The following is a 22,974-nucleotide window of genomic DNA, read 5'->3' as shown; positions in this document are numbered from 1 at the left end:
TCAAAGAAATTGGTACACTTACTTTCCGATGTTCATAGTGTGTCAGGAGGTTCACCAAAGAACTGGCATTTATATAAAAGAATAACTGAATGAACTGGCTTTTGTTTTTTCACATCTAACAAAAGCGATCAGCGTGCGTCAGCTTACTATAAATCAATCTTATCCAATTCAGGGTCACGGGGGAGCCGAGGCCTACCCCAGCTGTCACAGGGTCCACCGTGGAAAGGTTGTCAGTCTGTCGCTGGGCTAGCGCGCAGAGGATGACAACCCTTCAAGCTCACGGTCACACCTACAGCCAATTTAGAACCAGCAATTAACCTGACCCCATGCACGCCTTTGGAGAGAAAACGCAACATCACACAGGTGCTTCTTGATGCGAGTCGACAGTGCCCATGTGTTCAGCTTACCCTTGAACACCATTCTTTAAAGCAACCCACATAATGCTTCTGGCACTAAAGAGTTCTATATTCAGCATTGACATAATCTATATCCCAGCATGGCTACATTTTAAAATTTGCAGGTTATATTCTTGTAATGCATTTCATGCACCACAGCAATGGCAGCATCCATAAATTCTACAGATCTGCAGGCTGACTGTCTGCAAGAATGCGACCACTGGTACAGTATCAGTACTCTAAACTTCAGATGATCCGTGTCCAAATGTTTCAAAGACCTTGTAATGGCCATAAAGGTCGAAGTCAGGCAAAGATATGCTGGATATTACATGTTTTTAATGCTTTTCATTCCTGCAGAATTCTGACCTATGAGCTCTTTGCCAGGTAAACAACAATGGGTAATTTGTCTTACCCAGTAAACCTGAGAGGAAGCTGAGAAAGAGTCCAGTGAGAGTAGAACACAAGGTCCGCTCCTATTTGTTAAACGGCTCTTGCAACAAATGAAAATAAAACACATTAATAATACAGTGAAATAAAATAAATCAAAGCTTTAGCACATCAACTCCTCAAAAACAAAACCACGAAAAATGTAAGCGAGGCCACTTCATTTGAATCTCACAATGCAAGGGCTCCCTCTGCTGGACAGAGATAGACACACATGCCATGTTCTAGTAGCACACCTCTAATAGTTAAAAATGCAGTTCTGTGCACACGTTTATTACTTCTTTTTTTTTTTTAGCAGAAAGTTGCATTTTATTGACATGACTATATTATTTATTACTGTGAGGGTTTATTTGTTTATCTTACTATTTGTTAAGCGGTTTATTCAGGTGAATCTTGCGACTTCTTCTACAGGAATCCGGTCGTAATAATAGATAATCGTGATTAATATTAAAGAGGCTGTTTCCAGACAGAAAATATAAATAAGAGGCAACCAATGGGATTCTACGGCTGATCAGCGCTGACCAATGGGATGTCTGCAAAGTACAGCGAGGCTGGACTTCCTGTGTGGATGTCACATGACCAAATTGGAGTCGTATGATGTGAGTTTTCCTGTTTGGGGGTACTATCGGTTACAGAGGGACGCTGTACTCCCTGGAAACGCTTCTGTCCGGTAAGTTACACGTTTCTGTGTTAGTTAGTAAGTAAACTGCTTTAGATTTAATCATTTTTAAATATTCTGTGAGATATGTCGCGATGTTAACATCGAACTTTTCTCTGACTCTTCTTTCGAAGAACTCTGTAGTGAAAGTTTGTCACCGGCGGATGAAATGAACACAGATTGAAGGCTTACATAGAGTTTAAATAAAATGATCCGTGTGTACCGAGGTCCACGGCTTCGTGGAGTGTTTTCACAGGCACAGTGCTGCGTTAATGGATGGTGTGTTGTCTGTCTGTTGCAGGTGGGCCACACACACCATGCTCCTAGCAGCTCCACCTTCAGGTGACCCTCCCCGCGCTCAGGTTCGGTGATCCTCCGTAAAGCGCCATGGCCTCCGAGCAGCACACCGGCCGCCTCTCCCAGCCCAGTGCAGAGTACTTCTTATGGGACTATCGCCTCCAGCTCATCGGCCTTGGCTTCTGCTTCTATACTGTAGTGTTCCTCTTCTGTCACCTCCTGTCTGTGTCTCTGTGCCAGACCTACAAGTCCCTGCTGGCCAAAGAAAAGGTTTTTTGGAACCTTGCTGCCACCCGGGCAGTGTTTGGGATCCAGAGTACAGTAGCCGGTCTCCGGGCCCTCACTGAAGACTCCTCAATCACCAGAGACAAAGTGAGGGGCCAGGAAGACTGGTCATGGTTTAACGTGCTCACAGCCACGGGCTTTTTTGCATTTGAGAATGTTGCACTTCACGCCTCCAGTGTGGTATTTTGGTCATTCGACCTCCCACTGGCCACGCACCATTTCTTCGCCCTGTCGGGATACGTGGGGGCGGTGGTGTGGGATTCCCTGGGCCACTTCCTGCCCATGGTCACCCTCCTGCTGGAGATGAGCACGCCATTCACCTGTATATCCTGGATGCTGCTGAAGGTAAGCATGATCGTGTCACATGCACGTACCTTTCATCTCATTCTCCGGACTTGTATTTGTACGTAATCTTTGGTAAGTCCAGGCCCGGCTTTCTGTAGCATCTCACTGGCTTGACCTTTTGCTTGACTTGTAAGTTTTGCTTCCTCCTGGGTCTTGTGCACCTTGTGATTATGTTCACTGTACCAGAACGTTCTTAGAAAGAGGAAGTTCCCTTTTAAAAACAACAAAAACCTGAAGCACTAACCACAGTTTTCTCTGTTCCTTCTGCTCACTGGTTTACTGAACAGATTTTGCATGAATGTGAAGTAAAGAGAAGGTGTCTGACAGATTGTGTCTCCCCTGACAGGCTGGCTGGGCATGCACTCTGTTCTGGAAAGCCAACCAGTGGGTGATGATTCACATGTTTCACTGTCGAATGGTACTCACTTACTACATGTGGTGGGTAACCTTGACCCACCGGGTGGAGCTGTGGACCCATGCGCCCCTGCCCCCGCTAATACTCTTCTTCACCGGCCTCACTTTGCTCACACTTATCCTCAACCCCATATGGACCCACAAGAAGACAATGCAGCTTCTTAATCCTGTGGACTGGAACTTTGGCAACAAGGCGATCCCACTGAACGGCACCACCGACGGTCAGCCTGAGGCTTCTGGAAAACCTCATGCCAGTTAAGGAGTATCATCGGTGTCATTTCCTGTTTCAGTTATGGCTTTTTATTTTATTATTTGAGACTGAGTGGGAGCTGACTTTTGATGGATGCTTGTTTTAAATTCTACGTTTGTTAGACTGGGACTTCTTTTTAAGCCCCTTGGGCTCTCTAGTCCTTTGTTCTGTAACGCATCTTTTCCTCTAGCACCACCTCAGCTCAACTCTACTCAGTTTTTACAATTGTGTAGTACCTCAATGTGGGCGGGGTCATCATAGCAAGGTGGGCAGAAAGTCCCAGTCTGCGTTTTCTTGTCAGACTTCAGGTAAAAGAAGTTTGTGTCTCCATTTCCTTCGTTGTTGGGTTTGAAAAATGGCAGATTTGATTCTTGTGAAAGAGTCGCTCTCATGACTCATCCAGTGACATCACTCCCTGGCCAATCGGTGGCATGAAGTCTCCCAATGTCACATTTTTGGTCTGACTCAGCTCCTCACAAACTCACCTAATGGAAACCCTTTAAACTAAGTAATTGAGTTGTGTAGGTGCTAGTGGAAAAAGGGCATAAAGAGACTTTGCTCCTGACAAAGGTTTACATATGATCACAACAGAGTGTGAAACAGAATCTTTCACTGCACAGCTTTTATTTCGATTTCGTTTTATTTCAGGACTCTGGTATTACTGTCTGGGTTTTTCCAGGCTCATAACAGGACTTTGTGGTTCATTATACACACAAGTATTATCGATGCAGCAAAGAGTTGGCAATGGTGCGATTTCACACCTTTTAACAAGTGTTGCAAGTATCCACTTTTAAAGTAATAAATTACTTTTTTTCAGTATAAAATATGTATGAGAGCAGCTCCTGCATTAAAAATCAGTAAGTTTAAGATCAACAAAAGCTTTAATAAGCAAAATCTGCTTTGAGATAAAGACCAGAATTAAACTGGACTTAAATATGAGTTGGGAGTAGATGTTGTCGGCCCACAGCTGTTTCTATTGTGTACATATTGACAGTGAAATTTGCTCCGTCTGTTTAGGGAAGTTTGAGGTGAGCATGAAGTGTCTCTAAATCAAAGCACTGTGAACTCCAGAGTGGACCCTTTGTTACACAGCTCTGCTGCCTGAGTGGGGTAAAACTGGATCATGTTTGAGGATGACCTCTCATAGGTTTACTCATTGAAGTTATTAGATACTAAGTGTTGATCAGATTGGTGTGTTTGGACTGCATCAGCAGAGAAACAAGCATGTATCATGGCGGAGTTACACGGAGTCACAGCAGTCCGCTTCACAAAGGCTTAACTGTGCTGAAAAAATACTGAACTAGTGCTTACACTAAGCAAACCTCTGACCCTGATAACTGTGGTTTAAACTGGTGCAGCCCTGCAGCCCATCTTTATTTATGGTGTATTCTAAAATCCACTGAGTTTTATTTTATGTGTGTGGGATTTTTATAAAAACATACTAATGGCGATTGTGTGTGTTCCTGTATTTAAACCATAGGAAAGGTTTTATTTGTCTTTCGCTGCAAATGTTCAACTTCTCCACAATATCCCACTTTAAGAGCTCTGCTTTTAGTTCTCATTAACAGAATAGCCCTGTGTTGTTATTGTACATGGGAAACAGAATTATGTGTTATATTCAGTAATTTTTTAAGACATTTTAATTGTGCACATAGTTGTAATTTTCTTTCTACAGCGTGCACATTAACACCTTTTGGCTCGGCCTGCACAAAAGCTGCCCAGCAAATAAGTGAAGCCCTCGTTAGATGTTTTCCTGCCTGTGTGTTAAATAAAGTGGAAAACGCTTCGAAGCGTCAGTCCAATAGATTAAAACTTTTCTGCTTTTCACACCTTTAGTAATTTCATCTTCGTAAAGAGTGAAATGTTGTTTTAGCTGTAGCTCTGATCTCACTTTAAATAAATCTGATCATGTTAGATTTAGATTGTGAAATTAGGGAACTACCGTGGGACAGATGTCCTGTTGATTCAGTGCCATATACTAACAGCTTCTGTGTTATCTATGTTGGACTGTGCATTCATTTAAACTACCGAGTTTCAAAATAAAGTGTTTCCTTGGTTATTGTGTCTCTTTCTTCTGTTTTGTCTCCTGTCACCATGCTCCTGCATGTGACCCAGAAATTCATGTAAGTGGGGCATGTTCACACAGGTCTGGAGAGCAGAGGGTGACGTTGCACTGAAGGACCTGTAATGTAGGCTTTAAACAAAATTGATAGGCAGATGCTGCAGCTGTGACATTTAACTGGCAGCCATTCAACATGTTTGCTCAAAGGGGAGGATGTCTGATTTTATTGTAGGGCTGTTCCTTCCCCCTCTTACATTTCGGGTGGGAAGCTCAGTGTGAGCTGAGGGGGGAGGAGAATGAAAGAGGTGGGCTTAGCTTAGACTGTAAGATGTGCAAAAGAGGATCTGCCTGTAGGTGGCGCAATGGGAATAATTACCTCCAGTTTTCAATTGATTTCTTTTTCAACATTGCCATAAACCGTCAGCACATTCTTGCATATTTAAGGATGATTTCCCCCTGAACAGCAGCACAGGGCTGCAGCAGGTTTGTCTCGTACACAGATCTGTTACAGTCTGAAGAGTCACTTTGCTTATTGCGATACTTCATTTTAAAGTGAAGACATGAAAAAAAAAGCTCCGTCAGAGAAACGAGAAATTACTCAAGATTTTTTTAAGGATCTATAAAAAAAAAATGCTTAAAAACATTGTGTCCTTAAAAAAAAAAGTGAAAGTTTCAGCGTTAAAGGCTCAGAGTTCGTTATTCTAACTTTATGTGTCTGCTCCTGTAAATCACGCGTGAAGCAGCAGTCCAGCCTCTTCATCAGCGTGGACATCGGTGCCTCCCGGGGACAAAAATCCCTCCTTCGTTGTTTTCGGTTCAGGTTTTAACGGATAAGCTAAAAACTTCCTTCAACATCATCTCCGGACAGCTGTGAGGGGGGAGCCACCTCACACGTCACGTGTCCGCTTTGCTCGAACTTCTTTCCCATAAAATCCGGAGAAGACGGCGGAGGTTTGATTGGCGTTCTACGCAGCCAATCAGAGCCCTTAGTGGCGCTGTGGCGGCCAATCAGCGTCTGAGACGGGGGGTGAGAGGGTTTTCATGGATGAAGTCAGCTTGCACCGAAGGGAGAGAAGTAAAAAGGACGAGAAGTGGATGTTTTGATAGGTTTGAAGTTGTGCGGGAGTCTGAAGTGTTTTGCGTTTAACGCTTGCTGTGAAAGGATTACGTCATTCACCTGGGAGCACGTCACAGAACGGTAAGTTGAGGTCATTTGTAGGTTTTTTTACAAAGTTCTGAATAACCCTGACAAATGTGTCCCGATAACTGTGAGGTGAAGTGAGCAGTGATGTCAGCCTGAAGCAGAAACTGTGTTGGAAGATGTTGGCTATAACGTGGCGTGTCAGTTTCCACGGAGAAGATCCCAAACCCTGTCAGATACCTGCAATAACACAGTCACTAATGCGCCTTTTATGCGCATTTATGCCAATTTGTGCACCCTAATCCGGAAACGATCTGCTTTAAGAACAAGAATTACATCAACAAACTCTCCTCTGTGTTTGTTTAAGAGTTCACCAAGTTTCTGAGCTGCCGTGTAAGATTTTCATACGTTTCTTCTTCTTACTTTGATCTTACTGCTGTTTTAGGACTGATTTGATGAGGTTGAGAGAACTGATAACAAACAGCTTTATGAACACAAAAATGTGGACTGAAAACACTGCACCACCCGTGGAGTTGACACTCCGAAAAATCATTCATAACTGGATAAATCAGAGCTGCAGATCCAAGTAGTCATGCATAGCATTCCTCAGCCAAAGCCCTGCACAGCTTCAGCCAAGTGGAAGATTGGTCTGAGCAGGCTGTGAAACCTCAGTTTAATTCATCTGTTTGGCCTTTGGTAGGTTTAGTAGGTGCCTATCTGCACTACAAAAGTCAAGTTCCTCAAGGAACCCTCCGAGGTTTGGTAGATCTCCAATGATGGTTAGAAATACAAAGAATGCTTTGATCACTGCTTGTATTGTCCAGTGTCATGCATGTCCAGTTCATTCAGCCAGGACGAGGGTGAGGTGGAAGAAAGGCTCACACATGCACATGCTTGCACACAAGAGTCTCCGCTGGTAATTTGATTGGCAAATAACTGGAGAGGCCTGCCTGTAAATACAGATGCTTAATAGCTCCACCAGTGTGGGCTGTTTTTACTGTGCTTAAACTGCCTGCTGTCACTTAATGTCGTGTACATCACGTAGAATCCTTTATGAAGATGCTTTTGTAGATCACAGCCAGCTTTGCCACAAACATGAGAACACAGAGCACAGACTTCAGTGTCCTCACTTGTGCTCGGAGCAGTCTGTGAACACAGGTGCGTTTTAATGGAGAAATACCAGGAATTAGTTAAGTAACTGTGACAGGGCAGCCTGTAGCGCCGATTTGCCAATAGCAGCTACTGTTTACCGTGACTGAGCTCGGGGGTGCCAGAGCACACAATGGTCGTGCAGAGGAGCATACCATTCATTTTTCGAAAGGCAGTTAATGGAGTCACTGTCCACCCACAACTCGGCCAAACATCCACCGAGACGGGACGTGGATTAGCAGCATAGCTCGCCAACAGCTGGGAAAGAAAGGCCACTGCTCTCGTGCAGGTGGACGAGAGAAACTGACACAGCGCTGGCTTGTTAGGGAGCTTTACCTTCCTTTGTGCGATAGCACCGTGCTCTGTGAGATGAGCTGTAGCTCAGGACTCTGCCCAGGGATGAGTAAAGCTAAGAGTCACTCATATTCTTGGCTTTGGGAACTGTTTCCACCCTTTTCAAGTCCATGCATAGCCCACTGATGATCAGGAGTGGCATGGTTTCCTGTGGTCATTTTATTGTAATCTGATTGAGATGCTCTATTCACATTAAAATTCCTTCAGAGCTGAAATCCAGCCAGTTAACAAAAACGCCTTAGAGTGGCTGCTCATCACCGCTCACTAAATAGTGTGTTTCTGGTGACATGTTGGCTTCTCGGAGCTTTGGTGTGGCTCGCTGGGTGGGTGGAGACCAGTTACGAGTGACAGCCAAGACTTTACGGTCTCTGTCTTCAAATGGACACCACGTTTGAAACATAATGCAGTCTTTTATTTTGCTGAGTGATTCCCAGGCTGGCAGAGTCATGTCAGTGTTTGCTGTTTGTATTATTAAAAACAGAATCTGCCTGTAAAAGACCGCTTCATACATACTGTATGGTGGGGTGATGCATCATTATGGCAAGCCCAATAAATCACGTCTGTAATCAGATCAAAGTCCTGCGGCCCCATGCATCTGATTATTGAAGTGTACTCCCTACAATCGACCGCCGCTGCATTATAATTATAAGTAGTAGCTGACGGGGACCAGACTTATCTTCTTGTGTTCTGTGTGGGTTTTATCCTGCACTGCTGTGAGGAGAGGTTGTATTCATTGGAGAGGAGTAAACGGTGGGCCATGTGAGCAGTAGGGAGGACTGCTTGCTTTACTGTGGTAGTGATATATGTGCCTGTGAATTTCCTTCGGTCCCAGATCTGATCTGAGCTTTCAACTTGCCAGCAGTCAGGACTCCGAGTTTGTGGTTGGAGTGGGTGGTGTTGTTGAGGCCCACATACTGTGTGAGCCCCGGTGCTCTACTGGATGCTCATCGCTTTATTTTTTACCGTGTGGTTCAAGGTATAAGTAAGCTGTGTTGAAAGTGTGTTAATGAGGGTGACCTATGTGAGAAGCAGAAGCATCCTTTTAACTCTGCTGTTACTCTTGAATTCTGATCATGAAGAGCTGCAGCGCCCTGAACGTCCTCACAAACATCTTCGAGTACTTTGTTAAGACTGCTGGGCCTCTCTTTGCAGGCCTGGGATCTTGTGTTCAGTAATCTGAACAGAAGGATGCTCTGCCCAGAGCTGCAGAGCAAAGCTCAGACACCCGTAGCGCCTGTCTCTCCCAGCACCCGCCCCCCCCCCGAGGCTTTGTTTATGACTTTCAGCCTGTGTGTGGAATGCCACTTGTCTTTAAGTGCGCACTAGAAGACTCGGCTGCAAACCTCTTGCCGAGCTCTCAGCGTCGCATATTTTTGATTGGTCTCTGTGTTTGGGTTAGTGGCTTTTTTATAATAAATCTGTGTTTAAAAGCTTACATGCTTAAATGCAAGTCAGTCATTCTTTGATTTCTGTAGATGATTAGTGCATGATAAGAAACCCTGCCTCATCTATGGACACAGGTTGGGTGTGGCTTCAGTTAATAAGATTATAAGAGTTTCACATGTTTGAAACACGATTTAATAGAAATGTAATTTTAAAATTAAGATCAAGACAAAGACAGCTGTGGTGTTTCTGTCTCACTACACACAGGTCACAGCTAATCCTCTGCACTCGGCCTCCTGCTGTGTGCAACATACGTGCTGTTTGTTATGTAGCATGTGCAGGTTATTAGGAGCACACAGGTGAGCAAATTGTCTGCATTACGCTGTAAGCCATATGACTGTTTTCCTGTCTGCACAGCATTGCTCAGCCGCCCCAGCATGTAATGACACGCTCAGCTGAGTGTATCATCAACTGTGGAGAGGATTTTACCTTTTCTGCTGTCTTCCACTCTGCCTTAAATCACGGCTCTGAGATAAGCCAGCAATGCACTGCCTTTTAATTAAACACCAAATAGATTAGTGGTACAATTAAAAATGAATTACTGTGACTGTATTTGGCCTCTCAGCGAGGGTTTGTGAGATACGCACACTCAGCTCGTGTGGCTCAGTCCAAAGCTGGTGACCAAAGCTGCAGATGTCATGTTGTGTTTGTGCTACAGGTCATCTTCACGGGTGAGACAGGTGCTTGTTTGGTGAAGACCACATTTGAAGTCATGCTACACCGCAAGCAGCGCAGGGTGTAATTTGGAAATGTGTTTAGTTTTCCTCCAAAAGAAAGCAGAAGGACCAAAGTGGGAGTAATTACAGGAGCAGGGAGGAATGCAGGAATCTGCAGGCTGACCGACAGAAGATCAGCTTCACTCACACATATTACAAATAAACAGAAACATGAGAAACGAAACTGTTTCAGTAACAAGTTTTGTTTTTTTTTAACCACTTTTCTCTTTAGTGCCTTTGGAGGAAGAAGAACACGTTTCAGTCCCTTTCCTCTCCCTTCCATCCTTTTCCTGCTTTCCTAAACCTCAAACAATGCTTTTAACGGGAGAGATGAGTCACGCTTTGAAGCTTCTGTTTGGCTTCGGCTGACAGTTCCTCGCTTTAAAACGTGTCAGCCGAGTTACGAGCGTGTTTGTCGTGTAGTTACCTGCTCACAGCAGTTACAGCTGACTCACAAAACTAGGAAGGAAACCCAAGTACGAAGCCCCTGGAATAAAAATAAAGATTCAGAGTTTTAGTTGTTTTCAGTTTGATCACACTGGATTGTTCTTATTTTTAATTTTCACTGAGATTACATGAGTGTAGGGCTGCCACGATTAGTCGACTAGTCACGATTACGTCGACTATCAAAATCGTCGACGACTGATTTAATAGTCGACGTGTCGTTTGAAGCTTTGTAAGATCCCAAAAGACACAGGAATTAGTAGGATTTAAGAGTGTAATAACGGACTGAAACAGAAGATGGCAGCATTGCATGTACAAGGATGCCAGCTGCCGTTAAACCCAGAAGAAGAAGAAGAAGTAGCTCTGTCCCAGAATTCATAGCGCAGCCCAGCTCAGTTTCCACCAATAGCGGCAGCTAGTTAGTTTTAACATTACTCTTATTATTCTTTCTGGGTCACAAAATAAACGTTTAACATATTTTCTAGCGAGAATGTAGCTGTGTAAACCTCAAATATCTGCTCAGTTTATCAGGACACCACATATTTTCAAAAGCGCTCCGACGTTTTCAGAGACGTCTGTTACCCACTAGCTCGATAGCGAGCCGGGGCAAGGCTAACTAGAGCCCGTGAGAACACCAGGCTCCCGGCTTCAAACCCACCGCCGTCTTTCGCTACTCAGGTTAAACATATATAAGTCACTTAGATACCGTAACTTAAAAATGTTATTGTTTGGCTTTTTTTTAGTATTTTATTTGTTCCTGAGTAAATCGGTTTGGCTGAGATTAAAGTTTTTACACAGCTGAATAAATGTCAAGCAGACAGCTGATTATCAGAAGTGTGAGATGCTTGAGAATTTACTCCGGTGTCCTGTTATATTTTAGATAGCAAGGAGTTTATTAAACTTCACCGAAACAATCTGCAAATTTCATTAAAATTTAATAAACTATCATCTTGTCTTTATTTTTAGTTAGCACAGACCTTAAACACTTAAAGCTGTAAGCTAATGATAGTTATATAAGAGCAGGTGCTGCTTGTGCAATAAGCTGTTCGTTTTACGTCCAATGGATGATGATCTGATTAGTCGACTAATCACAAAAATAATCGACTATCAAAAAATTGTGGCAGCCCTACATGAGTGACAATTGCTAATATGATTTTATTCAGTCTAAGAAAAATATTTCATACCATGATAATTAAAAAAAGATCAAACACAAACATTATATATCACTGTTCTTCAGCACAGTAGAGCCTGAAGATGGACAGATGTAAGATATGTTAATGCTGCAGCTGCATCTGCCTGTCTCTTTGTACTCCATTATGAAGCTAGGGCCTCCTCAGGCTCAGTGCAGCCTACCTGTCTGTGTTAGCACTGTTAGCCGTAGCAGACAGATCCTCTCTCCTGGCCTTGTGCCCAGTGAACAGAGTGGAGGACAACGCGAGAGGATTTCACATTATTTCTAGACAAAACAAGCTTTGAGACTCAGAATGAGTTATCCTTCTTGTTTTCTGTTCTGCTGCACGTTTGTCTTAGTCAGAAGCAGACTGCTGTGAAGCTACGCTGGCTGTGGAGATTGCATGGATAGAGAATGGTGCACACACAGCGCTACAATGCCTGCTTTATGCCACAGCATGATGTCACCACACTGTCATCTGTCCTTGTGCACAGTAGTGAGCTGAAGATGTCCAGTAAATAGCTCAGCTTTGTTTGACAGAAACTGTCACCTCTGGATAAAAGCTGCACATCAGACAGGAACCCTGTGCTGCTCAGGAATGTAACGCCTCTTATGTTCATGCAGGTCCAAAGGTCTCCTGCCTCAGCATGCTAATAAGGACCAAAATGTGTGGCTGATAATTGCTGTTTGAGACAGAAGTGTAACACTGACCTGTGCCTCTGCATGATAACCTGCCTGGGTTTTAATTTACAGCAGCACATATTTCACATCCTGGAGCGTTAAAGTGAGTTTTTGATAGTCTGCTCGTGTAATGCATTCTGAATGTATTTGAAACCAAAGAAATGAGTTCAAATCTAAGCTGAATCCTGCTTTGCATGAACTTTGCTTTAGCTGCAAAGCTCCACAGCTTCTGTTTTCCTCGTGGACACGCAGCAGGGTGTGATGTGTCCATTACAATTGTAGCACAGGCTGTGCATACCATGGCATCACACACACACACACACACACGCGCAGCATTAGCATATGACAATGCCGGGCACACGTAAACACACGCCAGCATCAGCTCTCCCTGGGAGCTCTACAAGTGTTTCCTTTGTTTTCTCTCACTCTTCATTTGTCTGAATTCGCTTTGGTTCAGAATCAGATGTTGATACAAAAGGTAGCAGACCGTGACAACACAGCCACGCTGCTGTCTGCCGCTTTAAGTAACATTGAATAACAAGTGGTTGGTCTTTTGTGGACCGACTGGCTCACATATGCTGACCTAGAAATGCCAAACTCGGTCTCTTTTTTTCTGTTGTATGAGCCTCCTTGAACTGACTGTAACGACATTTGTCCTTTTCTCCTGTAGGAATGTGCGTTGGTGTAACTGAGCCTCTGCTTGCTGATGTCTGAAGAGCTTTAGCAGGAGAAGAGCAGTAAGCATGGACATGGAAGACTTTCCTCCCCCACCTCCTGAAAGTAAAGTCAACAAATCCTCGTACTTCATATGTGATTTGCATGTGTCCGCTTCCTCGATGCTTAAACTGGTAAACATGGTGGAAAGTGTTGTTTTCATGGGCCGGTTAGCTCAGTTGGTCAGTTCAATTCTATGTACATAGTGCCAAATCACAACAACAGGCCCTACAAAACCTGAGCAATCAAAACTCCCTATGAGCAAGCATTCGGTGACTGTGGGAAGAAAAAACTCCATTTTAACAGGCTCATGGAGGGGCGGGGCTATCTGCTGCAACTGGGTGAGGGGAGGGGAGATGAGGGACAGGACAATAGACACACTGAGGAAGAGAGCTGAGTTGAAGAATCATCCACTTCCTATTAGCGCCTCGTCCTGAAAGACCACCGTCTTGTTTTGTTTTCTTTCGTTGTACATGTACAATGACAATAGACATGCTACTCTATTCTGTAAGAAGATGGTTTGAAAGGCAGGTGGGTGGAGCTTCTATATAAAGGATATCCTTTCTCTCTGACATCATCCAAATCCAACGAGGAAAAAGAAGAGTTTGGCTCACAGGGATCATTAAAAAATTCCACAGCTGTCATAGTTTATAAATGTGTATACGTATGACAGAAAATGAACAAAAACGTCCACTTTAACCAAAATGAGGAAACTTTGTTTCACAGAGGTTGCAGGTGTTGGTCAGCTGATCACTTCTGCAGGTCATCGTAAGGTTAGATGATTTTCTCAGAGGTTGATGAAGCTGTGCAGCTCGAGTCAACAGCGCAGATTCCTCTCCTCCGCTCATCCACCGCTGTAGCGTGCGTGGGCGGAGGAATGAGGGAGTAAGGAGAGTAAAATGTGCTGCGCTACTGTGAATAGCAGACAATGTGCTTCAGTATGAGGCAGAATACTGATGCAGCAGGGGCACACAAAGCCTCCGGGGTAGATGCAGGCCAGAGAAATCCTTCGTCTCCAGCTGGCCGCTCGCTCGATTTGTTGCTGAGGCGAAACAGAAGCAGTGAGTCATTTAAGCAGACCGTTATGGAGCTGAGGGGTCCTCAGAACAACATCCATATTGTCAGCGTGAACAGCTCGCCTCCTTGCCACATTTGCATATATATATATATATTTATTAGGGGTGCAACGATACTCGTATCGATATTGAACCGTTCAATACAGTGCTTTCGGTTCGGTATGCATATGTATGGAACAATACAAAATTTTTAATTTATTTTATCAACTTTCCTTCTGACGATGCTGTCTGTGTTGAGAATAGCGGATAGTATAGCTTTTATTTTGGAAAGAGACATTTCTCTGTAATAAACTCTCTTTTCCAAAGATGAGTGATTCCTCAATCAGATACAGGGCTCGCAAAATCGCTAGCCCGACGTCCCGGGGCTAGCGATTTTTCCAGTCGGGCTACCAAAATCTATCTCTGCCCTGCCCGTCGGCCTATCGTAGGAAGGAAAAAATATATGTCAATGCTTTTGCATTCTTTCGGAAATGTAGCTGGGTAATTATGTCATTGGCATCGGTGAGCCACTGTCAATATGTGACATATTGAAATCGCGTTTGAATTTGTACACCAATTCCTCTGACATAGTCTTATTAATCGTTAGCTTACTACGCAAACATGACAAGTGAAATCTCCCGCAGCAAGCTTAAACATGTGAGAGGTTGATCGCGCAGAGAATCGCTGAGCTTATGTGAGTGCGTGTGTAAAAGCAGCAGGATATATATTTTAGTTCTGCTGAGCCAAATAAGACAGGTCAGGGTGAAGAAGTGACAGCCAAAGAAAAGCTTACCACAAAACGGAGAAGTTATGACAAATCAGACTATAAGGCAAAAAGAAAGTGCAGCTTTATGGTTTCATGGACAAAAGAATTTCTGTGGCTGCAATATGACGAGCTAAATAACCAGGGCTGCACATAAGTGGTCCGCAGGTGCGCATTCGCTGTCAAAATAAAAAACGCGCACAAGATAAGAAGTTGCAACGCGTGTTTGCATACATAAGATTTTCAGGAGGAGGACAGACATTTGTTTAGAACTCTTAAAGATGTCGAAGAAGCTCCTTTAAGCAATTACTGTGATGTTCCTCCACCTCCAAAGAAATGTCAGGAGTCCGAACCACAAAAGAAGCGCGTATTCTCGGAAAAGTAGTTGCAGGAGGTGAGCTGGCTTCAAACAAATGATGAACGCACAGAGATGTGGTGTGGAATGTGCCGTGAAAATTTAATAAATGACAAATTAAAAAGGCACGAACATTTTTTTTGTATCGAAAAAATATCGAACCGTGACACCAAAGTATCGAACCGAACTGTGAATTTTGTGTATCGTTGCACCCCTTATATATATATATCTCAACTTTGTAGTCTTATATTTTTATAACACTACAAAGTTGAAAGAAACTCTTCAAAGTGGAGATTTTATTTCCCTTTAAGAGCTGAAAGTAGACGTTAGATGATAATCGTGTGTGTGTGCACAGTCTGTAAGTAAGCTGTTCTGACATGCACAGCCACTCACCGAGCCAGCTATCAATGACCTCCTCGGCCCACAGTTACAGATGTACTATTGAATGGCCATCTGTGATTATTGCTCTGGCAAAATCCAATCAAACGAACTCTGTTGTGACACTGTCGAGTGTTTCACCAAAGTGCCGATTACTGCAGTTTTTAGCATGTGATCATGCATCCTACATCCCAGTGTTTCCAAAGGCTGTCCGTGCTTTATCACGGCGTCCCACAGCGTTCAGCTCCACCGATGGAAACGGGCAGATAGCATCTCTGTTCCCATGCTTGTTCTTTGCACTTCTGTTTTCATGAGCCGTGGGTGGAGATGGACACGGGTTGACAAAGTTGAGCGGGAACATTAATCACAGGCTGTTCTCTCTCACACTGAGGAGGTGGAACGACTACCTGTCAGAGCCTGATTCACAGCTGTGTGCACCAAAGTTAGGGTTCAGCCCGTTAGCTGGCCACTAGCCTGGAGGTGAATGTGGTTAATTAGATGGTGACTGTGTGTAAGCAGTAACTATACAATGATCAAAGAAGTATGTGTAAATGTTGGGACTTCAAACATGACAGCAAAGAATAAAAACTGTGGCGGTGGGATCGAACCAGTGACCTTTCGATCTTCAGTCTAACGCGCACCCAGCTGAGCTATTTCGGCCTCTGGTGCTGTCGGGGGGCCTCACCGTGTCACACAGGAGACCGTGCTCTGTTTTCTTTGGGACCCCGTTCGGGATATGAGACAGAAAATCAAACTCTACACTGAGAGTGAACGGAGCCGTGCTGGCTGTGACGAGACGTATGAGTGATCACAAAGAATCTGTGGTATTTGAGAGAAACTGTGATAGTGGGAGAAAATATGATTCTCAGAAACCCTTCACGATGTTGGCTCTGATAGAAGCAGAGCCCCATACAAGCTCTGTAAAGCCTATTTATAGTATTACCTCATATCTCCACCAGCACTGACTTCTGAAATAAAAATACTCTTGTTTTTTTTTTTTTACTGCAATCCCACAAACTGTCTGTATCCATGTTGGAGCTGAAGCCTGCTAATGAAGGCTGAGCATTCCTAAACCAGGAATAATGCACAAACTCAGGCTGTAGCCCTCGCTGAAGGGAGTAACAGCTCTCTTTCCTGCTGGCCTAATTGCAGTGTGGAAACTGGAAAGATATTTGTAGTTCCCTTCCTGTCTCCTGTCAGCTGAGCGCTCTGATGTGAATGCCTTTGAATGCTAGCTGTGCGTTGGAACCCCCCAGTTTGTTTTTGCTGTAAAACCAGTGCATGTGCTGCTTCGGTGCCAGTCCCCAATGCCGACGCTTGTGCAATAAAGTCAAGCCCATCCTTAATTAGAAGTCTGTATGTGGCTCAGTCCTGCAGATTTCAAATGCCACCCAGAGCGCATCTGTGTCTGTGTCCTCAGCCTCTTTTTCCAGAGCTGCAGCACCACCCATGATGCTACAGATGTTAAAGCAGCGCTTTAAGTATCATTACTATTATCATGCAGTCAAAAAGTGTTTAGCTGATTGTGGTAAACTCATAATTAGTGTGTCTGTCACCTCAGAGTTTTGCACTACATGATAAGATAATAAAGCAATAGCTATTATTCTCTAAATCTAACTAAAATCCAACACCTGGCACATCTGGAACCTGTCCAGTGTTGGCAGGTGACATCTCTTTTGCAGATGAAGATGAGGGGGAACCCTTCGATTTTGACGACATCCCCGAGGCTGCCTGCCCGCCGCCCGCGCTCCCCGTCAGTAGGGATCAGAACAAGGACAGCACTGTGAACAGCCAACGCTCGGACCTCTTCCCCACTGCGGACCCCCCGGTGCCTTCCTCCGCAGCTCCATCATCAGCAGATGGAACAGTTGCCACAGCAGGTGGCGCAGCTTCAGAAGCTGAAGGGACATCTGCTGCTGAGGGGACTGATGACAGGGAGAATGATTTGCCTCCGCCTCCGCTCCCTCCTCTGGATGATGACACGGAGACACGTCCTGCAGCAACAGGTATGCAGTCCAGAAGTGCTGGCCTTTCCTTAGGACAGAGAGTCCTTCCAACTAAAGTTGTGTTTGGAAATCAGTTAAGTGCAAACAATGCCTCGAGTGTGTGTTTTGTTTTTTGGCAGTGACAAAGGTTCTCTGCATTGCCCTGTCATGTTGTGCGTACCCTATCTGGCTCTGCTCACGCCCCTTCAGCTCCAGCGCGAGTGAGATCGTAAAGTGGGGCAGTCTGTCTCTCTGGTGACACCTTGTATATCTGGCTGCCTGTAGCTGGAGATGTTCTGGCTTTTATCACTGAAGGGCACGACAGCAGCAGCAGCGGTCTGGCTGGGCTCTGTTTATTCTCAGTCATTCTGAAATATGATGAGATGTTCCCACTGCACTACACTTCACCGTTTGAGCATCGTTTGCACTCGTGAGAGATGCAAGATCCACATACATGCAGAAGTCTTCTAGCGTAGACGCTACGTGATGTTCCCCCATTCAGGTTTTCATACTTTCAGCACTGCTCACTGCTGCACAATGCCACTGCAGCTTTAACCAAAGCTGCATAAAAGTAGCACCAAATCACAGCAGCAGTCAAGATTTTAGAAACGTGTCCCCAGTGTGAACATCTAAGCTGTTTCAGGTTGGACTGGAATTTTCCCAAAACAGAGATGCAAAATAGCAAATGTCCAGTGAGCAGCAGTTAAATGGAAACATGGGACTTTCATAGTCTGAGTGCTCAAAGTGCTTTCTTACCTTTTAATCTAACCGATGCAGGAACTATGGATCAAAGCACCAACCCTTCATAGCTCTTCCTCCTGAGCCTCAGCTGCTCCTCTGTAAGTTGAGAAAAAGCCTTGTTGATTCCAGAGGTCAGAGGAGATTGGCCAGGCTGCCTCGAGCTGATAGGAAGGCAGCGGTAACCACAAATAACTACTGATTATACCTGAGGTATGCAGAAGAGCACCTCTGAAACAGCAACACGTCAAACGTCGAAGCAGATGGGCTACAGAAGGCCACACCGGGTGGCTCTCCTGTCAGCTAAGGACAGGAAACTGAGGCCACCGTTCACACAGGCTCACCAATAAAAGATTTCCTGTTCTGATGTGACTTTCAGAACAGGAAATCTAATGAAAGCATGGATCCATCCTGCCTTCTATGAGCGGCTGGGGGGAAATTTTCTCGGCACACTTTGGGCCCCGTCGTGCCAAACGAGCATCGTCTGAACACCACATCTTACCGGAGTGTAGATCATGGCTGTGCCTTTGTGAGCACAGAGACCACATCACGTCTCAAAGCTCAGATCGTCTCAAACTGGTTTCTTGAACATGACGATGAGTTCGCCGTACTCAAACGGACTCCACAGTCACCAGATCTCAATCCAGCAGAGCACCTTTAGGATGTGGTGGCCATGAATCTCTGAGGAATGTTTCCAGCAGTTTGTTGAAGATTTAAGGCAGTTCTGAAGGAGAAATGGGTCTAACAGAGTATTTAAATAATGAATAATGTTTATATGAACAACTGAGAGACACCAAAATAATCAGACAGCTATGAAAAAGTAAGATTTCATTCATTAAAAGGTTTTTAATGCTCATTTCTAATGTGTGCAGTAGTCGAGTTTATATAGGCAAATAAATATAATAATTTGAGGCCATCTTTGTCTAAATGTAACTGTATTTGTAACTATATTTGTAACTGTCAGCTAACTGTATGATCTTTCCTTCAGCAGTCAGTGAAGGCCAGAAAGTATCTGTCAGCGACGCTCGTGCTCCACACGTCGCCCCCGGTTCCTCCTCCCAGGGCAAAGTCAACCCCTACTCTGTGATTGACATCACTTCCTTCCAGCAGCAGCAGCTTGACCAGCAGCACAGACCCGCCTCTCCCACCCCCTCGCCCACGGAGCCCAAAGAACGAGAGGCAGACGGCCAGGATCCTCCCGGCAGCCCCGCTGGCATCGCTTCGGGATACTCGGTGCCTGTCCCGTGTGGCTATGCGACCCCCTCTGGAGTACCGCTCATCACCCCAGCTTACACCACACCTGTCATCATTCGACACCTCTCCGTGGATGAAGATGGTAAATGAAACGAGCACCAGGGGAAACCCGGAGGAGACTTTAATAAACGCTGCTAAATTAAGAGCGAATGCTTCCGAGTTAAAGCAAATGTTTATCAAATTATATCCATAACTGAATCTTCCCTAGCAGTGAAGTTGTTTTTTAATCCCTTTTTCCCTGCTCTCACTCACGGATGCACAGCTATGACACGTAAACGCGGTCCCGGCTGCTGCGATCCCCCCGGCCTTTCTTCTTTCTCTTGTTTTTCCTAAAGCCTTGCCACAAGGAAGTAGGGTCTAAATTTAGCGCTCCCCAAAGATCCGTGCTGGCTGTAAGGATTTTCCGGTTTCCCTAAAATCTTGCAGTAACTGAGCCCAAGCTTGTGGCCTGGCAGTCCCAGGAGCCTAATTACACTGTAATTATCTAAACAAGGTCACACCATGTTGAAATACTTGTGCTTTTTAGATGTTACAAAGCCAGAGAGTGCAACCATGATATTCATTTGTGCAGTTTTTTGATGAATGCACACAGTACGGGCCTTTTGCTGAAGTTATGACATCTTCCAAGGAAAACAGAAGCACGCAGAAGGAATTTCAATTAGACACATATGTTAGATGAAGTTTTGTGGAAGCACATTTACTCTAAAACTTATCCAGGTTAAATTATCCGTGGAATTATCAGTGACCCCTGGTGGCACGTGTGGAAAAGCTTTGCAGTTCTGTGATGTGCTGTTTGGAATGTTTGATTGGGGAAAATAATTCCTGCAGGATTCACACCACAGTTCATTTTCCCTGCAGTGATGCTGGTTGGGACTGGGAACGCCTCAGCTGACAGGTGAGTCACATGCGAGCCGTTTGTGCTCATCACAGAGTGCATCGACAGCAACGTCGGGGACATGTTACATTGAAAATGTGTTTTTATGTGTTCTCCAAGTGTTTTCAGTGAAGAGTATCCACCTATCAGAGAAGAGGATGCTTTGGCAAAATGGGCAGCAGATCCTGCCAACACCGCATGGATGGAAAGTAAGGAAACAATTCCGAGTAAGGTCAAAGTTACCGCGGTGCTGCTGCGGTGTCATCTCTCTGCGTTTGCTTCTGCGCAGTCACGACATGCCCGCAGGGTGCTCTCATCTTTTTAAAATGTTCTTATGACACAACTGGATTCCCGGAGACTTCCTTCCCCGTTCGTTTGAGGAAGCACAGCCTTGCGTTTGCCTGTCTTCTAGCTCTCTCCCTGCATCGCATCCTGGCTGTCGCGTTACTGGATCGGTTACGTGGTGTGTAAAAACCATGCACGTGTCTTTTCAGATCCACATGAGGTGATTTATGATGATGTGCCCAGAGAAAACTCCGACTCCAACACAGGTTTGTGAACTATACTTTATTTTTCTCATTCCACACATTCAGTTTCAAGCTTCCTGTTTTTGATCCCGTCCACTTTCGCTTCTTTCTTCTCGTTTAAAAGTCACCATTTGACTTATTTAGGCTCAAAAACTCCTGTTTGACTTGTTTATTGACTTTAATGTCACTAATCAATGCTAATTAGATATTTTGATGAGATGAGTGTTGCATTCAGTGAAGCTTGGGACTTCTCACGTGTTCGTTTGCATCATGAAACTTCAAGTTCATTTAAGGTCATAGCCAGACTGTAGTATTTCTGAGTATCACTGCGAGTCGCTCTCATTCGTACAGATCCAGATGAGATGATCTACGACGATGTGGAGCTCGGCGAGGAGGGCGGCTGCAACAGCTCCCTCGACAACGGCTGGAGCTCCAGCGAGTTTGAAAGCTACGACGAAGCCAGCGACGGGGAAGGTCGGCCTGAGAACGGCCTGCCCCACGCCTTCATGAGAGGGAAGCCGCCCCAGAGGAAGACTCATGTGTGTATAAGGATTACTTTTCTCGTCAGCACGTTAAACATGCAGCTCAGGATAGCGGGGATAACGCAGCGTGTCTTTCATACAGTTTATGAAAGTGTCTTTTTTACTGTGCTTATTCTTTCCAGTTTACAGCGATGCACACTCGTGCATTCGATGCAGCCCATTCGCTTCTCCTAGTCGTCTTCCTGCACGCTGTGATGATTTGCCTCGTGGTTTTGACACTTCAAAATCACTTTATTTAAAAAACCACCACGTCGACACGAAGGCGAGCGTGGTGGGACTCCTGCTCATTCCCAGTCTGTGTAACCAGTAACGCTTGCTTTGCTTTTGTTTAGCTCTCTCAAGATCTGACACGCTTGAAAGAACACTATGAGAAAAAGATGAAAGATCTAATGGCAAACACAGTGGGAACGGTAGAGCTGCAGCAGTTAAAACAGAAACACGAGCAGAAGGTAAACTGGCTGAGGCTCACCTCATGTGTTTGTACTAGATAAAGTAGTCCCAGCCCTTCACACTCAGTCTGGCTACCTCCACTCTGGGCGTCCTGCTTCTGACTTGGTACCTTCATCCTGCTGTGACGTGAATGAACTTGTGGTGGTGGTGATGGTGGGAGTGCGAGCAGTTCCTTTGCATCCCTTTCTGCCACGTCGACCTGTCTCATTGAATGTTCGTGCGTCGGACGTCCGAAAGGACACATTTAAAGTAACACGTGTTTATTCTTCAGCAAACTGAGACACCAGCAACCGTGTCTCCCAAGCATTTGAACCTTTGTGTTCCATTGTACGGACTGCGATGTCTGTGACATTTAAACCTCGATCTCGCATTATGTTCTTAAAAGCACCACGTTGCTTTTAGCTGATGTCCCAGTTTCTGTCTCCTGTAGTCGCCTCTGCTCTTCTGTCGTCTTGTGTTACGCATTCTGTTCATCCCTCCTCTAACACTGCTCCTGTAGATCGGTTCAGCTCTTCTTTAGCCGTAGGTTTAGACAGACTAAACCAAACCTGGACTAAAAAGGACTCTTCAAATCCTAGTAATGGTGCATTCTGTCTCATCCAAGATGCAAAAGCTGGTGAAGGCTGCCAAGGAAGGAACCAAAGATGGACTGGAGAAAACCAAAGCTGCAGTGAAGAAGGGACGCTCCTTCATCAAAACCAAGTCTTTCTGTCAGGGTTTGTGCTGCTTAAGTTACACTAAAATACACAATTACCTAGGAGTTCAAATCTCATTGACCTCAGCCTCAAGGTCAGAGGTCAGGTTTTCTGAAAATCTTGTAAATGTGGTCACTTGGTGCTTCTAGGAGGCTGAGTCATAGCTTTTTGCTCTTCAGGTGGACTTTAGTGCTTTACTTCCTGTTGTTTCGAATCTTTTAGAGAAGTCGGCCTGTTTTGAGGATGAGGAGTCTGGACTCTTCATCGAGGTGGACTGTTTCAATGTTGAGCCAGTACTGTGTCCAGCACCGGAGGCTCTGTCACAGCAGCAGGTTTGTAACTTTCCCAACTCTAACCTAATCCAGTTATGCTTAACTCTGTGAAATCGCTGGTGA

At 44.8% G+C, this 22,974-nt stretch overlaps 2 protein-coding genes across 5 annotated transcripts in view; both read left to right on the top strand.

Moving 5' to 3' along the window:
- Positions 1-1,339: 1,339 nt before the first annotated feature.
- Positions 1,340-4,539, top strand: cln8 (CLN8 transmembrane ER and ERGIC protein). Its single transcript, XM_026152902.1, has 3 exons — positions 1,340-1,509; positions 1,799-2,424; positions 2,771-4,539. Exons 2-3 carry the CDS (start codon positions 1,885-1,887, stop codon positions 3,095-3,097), a joined length of 867 nt encoding a protein of 288 aa, XP_026008687.1. The 5' UTR covers positions 1,340-1,509; positions 1,799-1,884; the 3' UTR covers positions 3,098-4,539.
- Positions 4,540-5,865: 1,326 nt separating this feature from the next.
- arhgef10 (Rho guanine nucleotide exchange factor (GEF) 10) overlaps positions 5,866-22,974 on the top strand; it is a 45,030-nt gene continuing 27,921 nt past the window's right edge. Inside the window, exons 1-11 of one of the 4 annotated variants that reach the window (XM_026151087.1) lie at positions 5,866-6,348; positions 12,920-13,029; positions 17,170-17,520; positions 19,226-19,573; positions 20,350-20,386; positions 20,486-20,574; positions 20,860-20,916; positions 21,244-21,431; positions 21,767-21,883; positions 22,489-22,600; positions 22,802-22,911. In XM_026151087.1, the coding sequence (XP_026006872.1) occupies positions 12,993-13,029; positions 17,170-17,520; positions 19,226-19,573; positions 20,350-20,386; positions 20,486-20,574; positions 20,860-20,916; positions 21,244-21,431; positions 21,767-21,883; positions 22,489-22,600; positions 22,802-22,911 (1,446 nt within the window). In that variant the 5' untranslated portion in view covers positions 5,866-6,348; positions 12,920-12,992. The remainder of the gene's footprint in view (positions 6,349-12,919; positions 13,030-17,169; positions 17,521-19,225; positions 19,574-20,349; positions 20,387-20,485; positions 20,575-20,859; positions 20,917-21,243; positions 21,432-21,766; positions 21,884-22,488; positions 22,601-22,801; positions 22,912-22,974) is intronic. The other 3 variants (XM_026151085.1, XM_026151084.1, XM_026151086.1) reach the window with 3 other exon arrangements.

Source organism: Astatotilapia calliptera, chromosome 19 (genome assembly GCF_900246225.1).
Source record: "Astatotilapia calliptera chromosome 19, fAstCal1.2, whole genome shotgun sequence".
NCBI classification, from domain to species: domain Eukaryota; kingdom Metazoa; phylum Chordata; class Actinopteri; order Cichliformes; family Cichlidae; genus Astatotilapia; species Astatotilapia calliptera.
The sequence above is the reverse complement of the archived record's forward strand: the minus strand, read 5'-3'. Positions and strand labels throughout refer to the sequence as shown.

Coding starts and splice junctions, on each gene's coding strand:
- cln8 (XM_026152902.1), top strand. CDS start 1,885: ATGGCCTCCGAGCAGCACACCGGCCGCCTCTCCCAGCCCAGTGCAGAG. Junction 2,425..2,770: donor TATCCTGGATGCTGCTGAAG/GTAAGCATGATC, acceptor CTCCCCTGACAG/GCTGGCTGGGCATGCACTCT.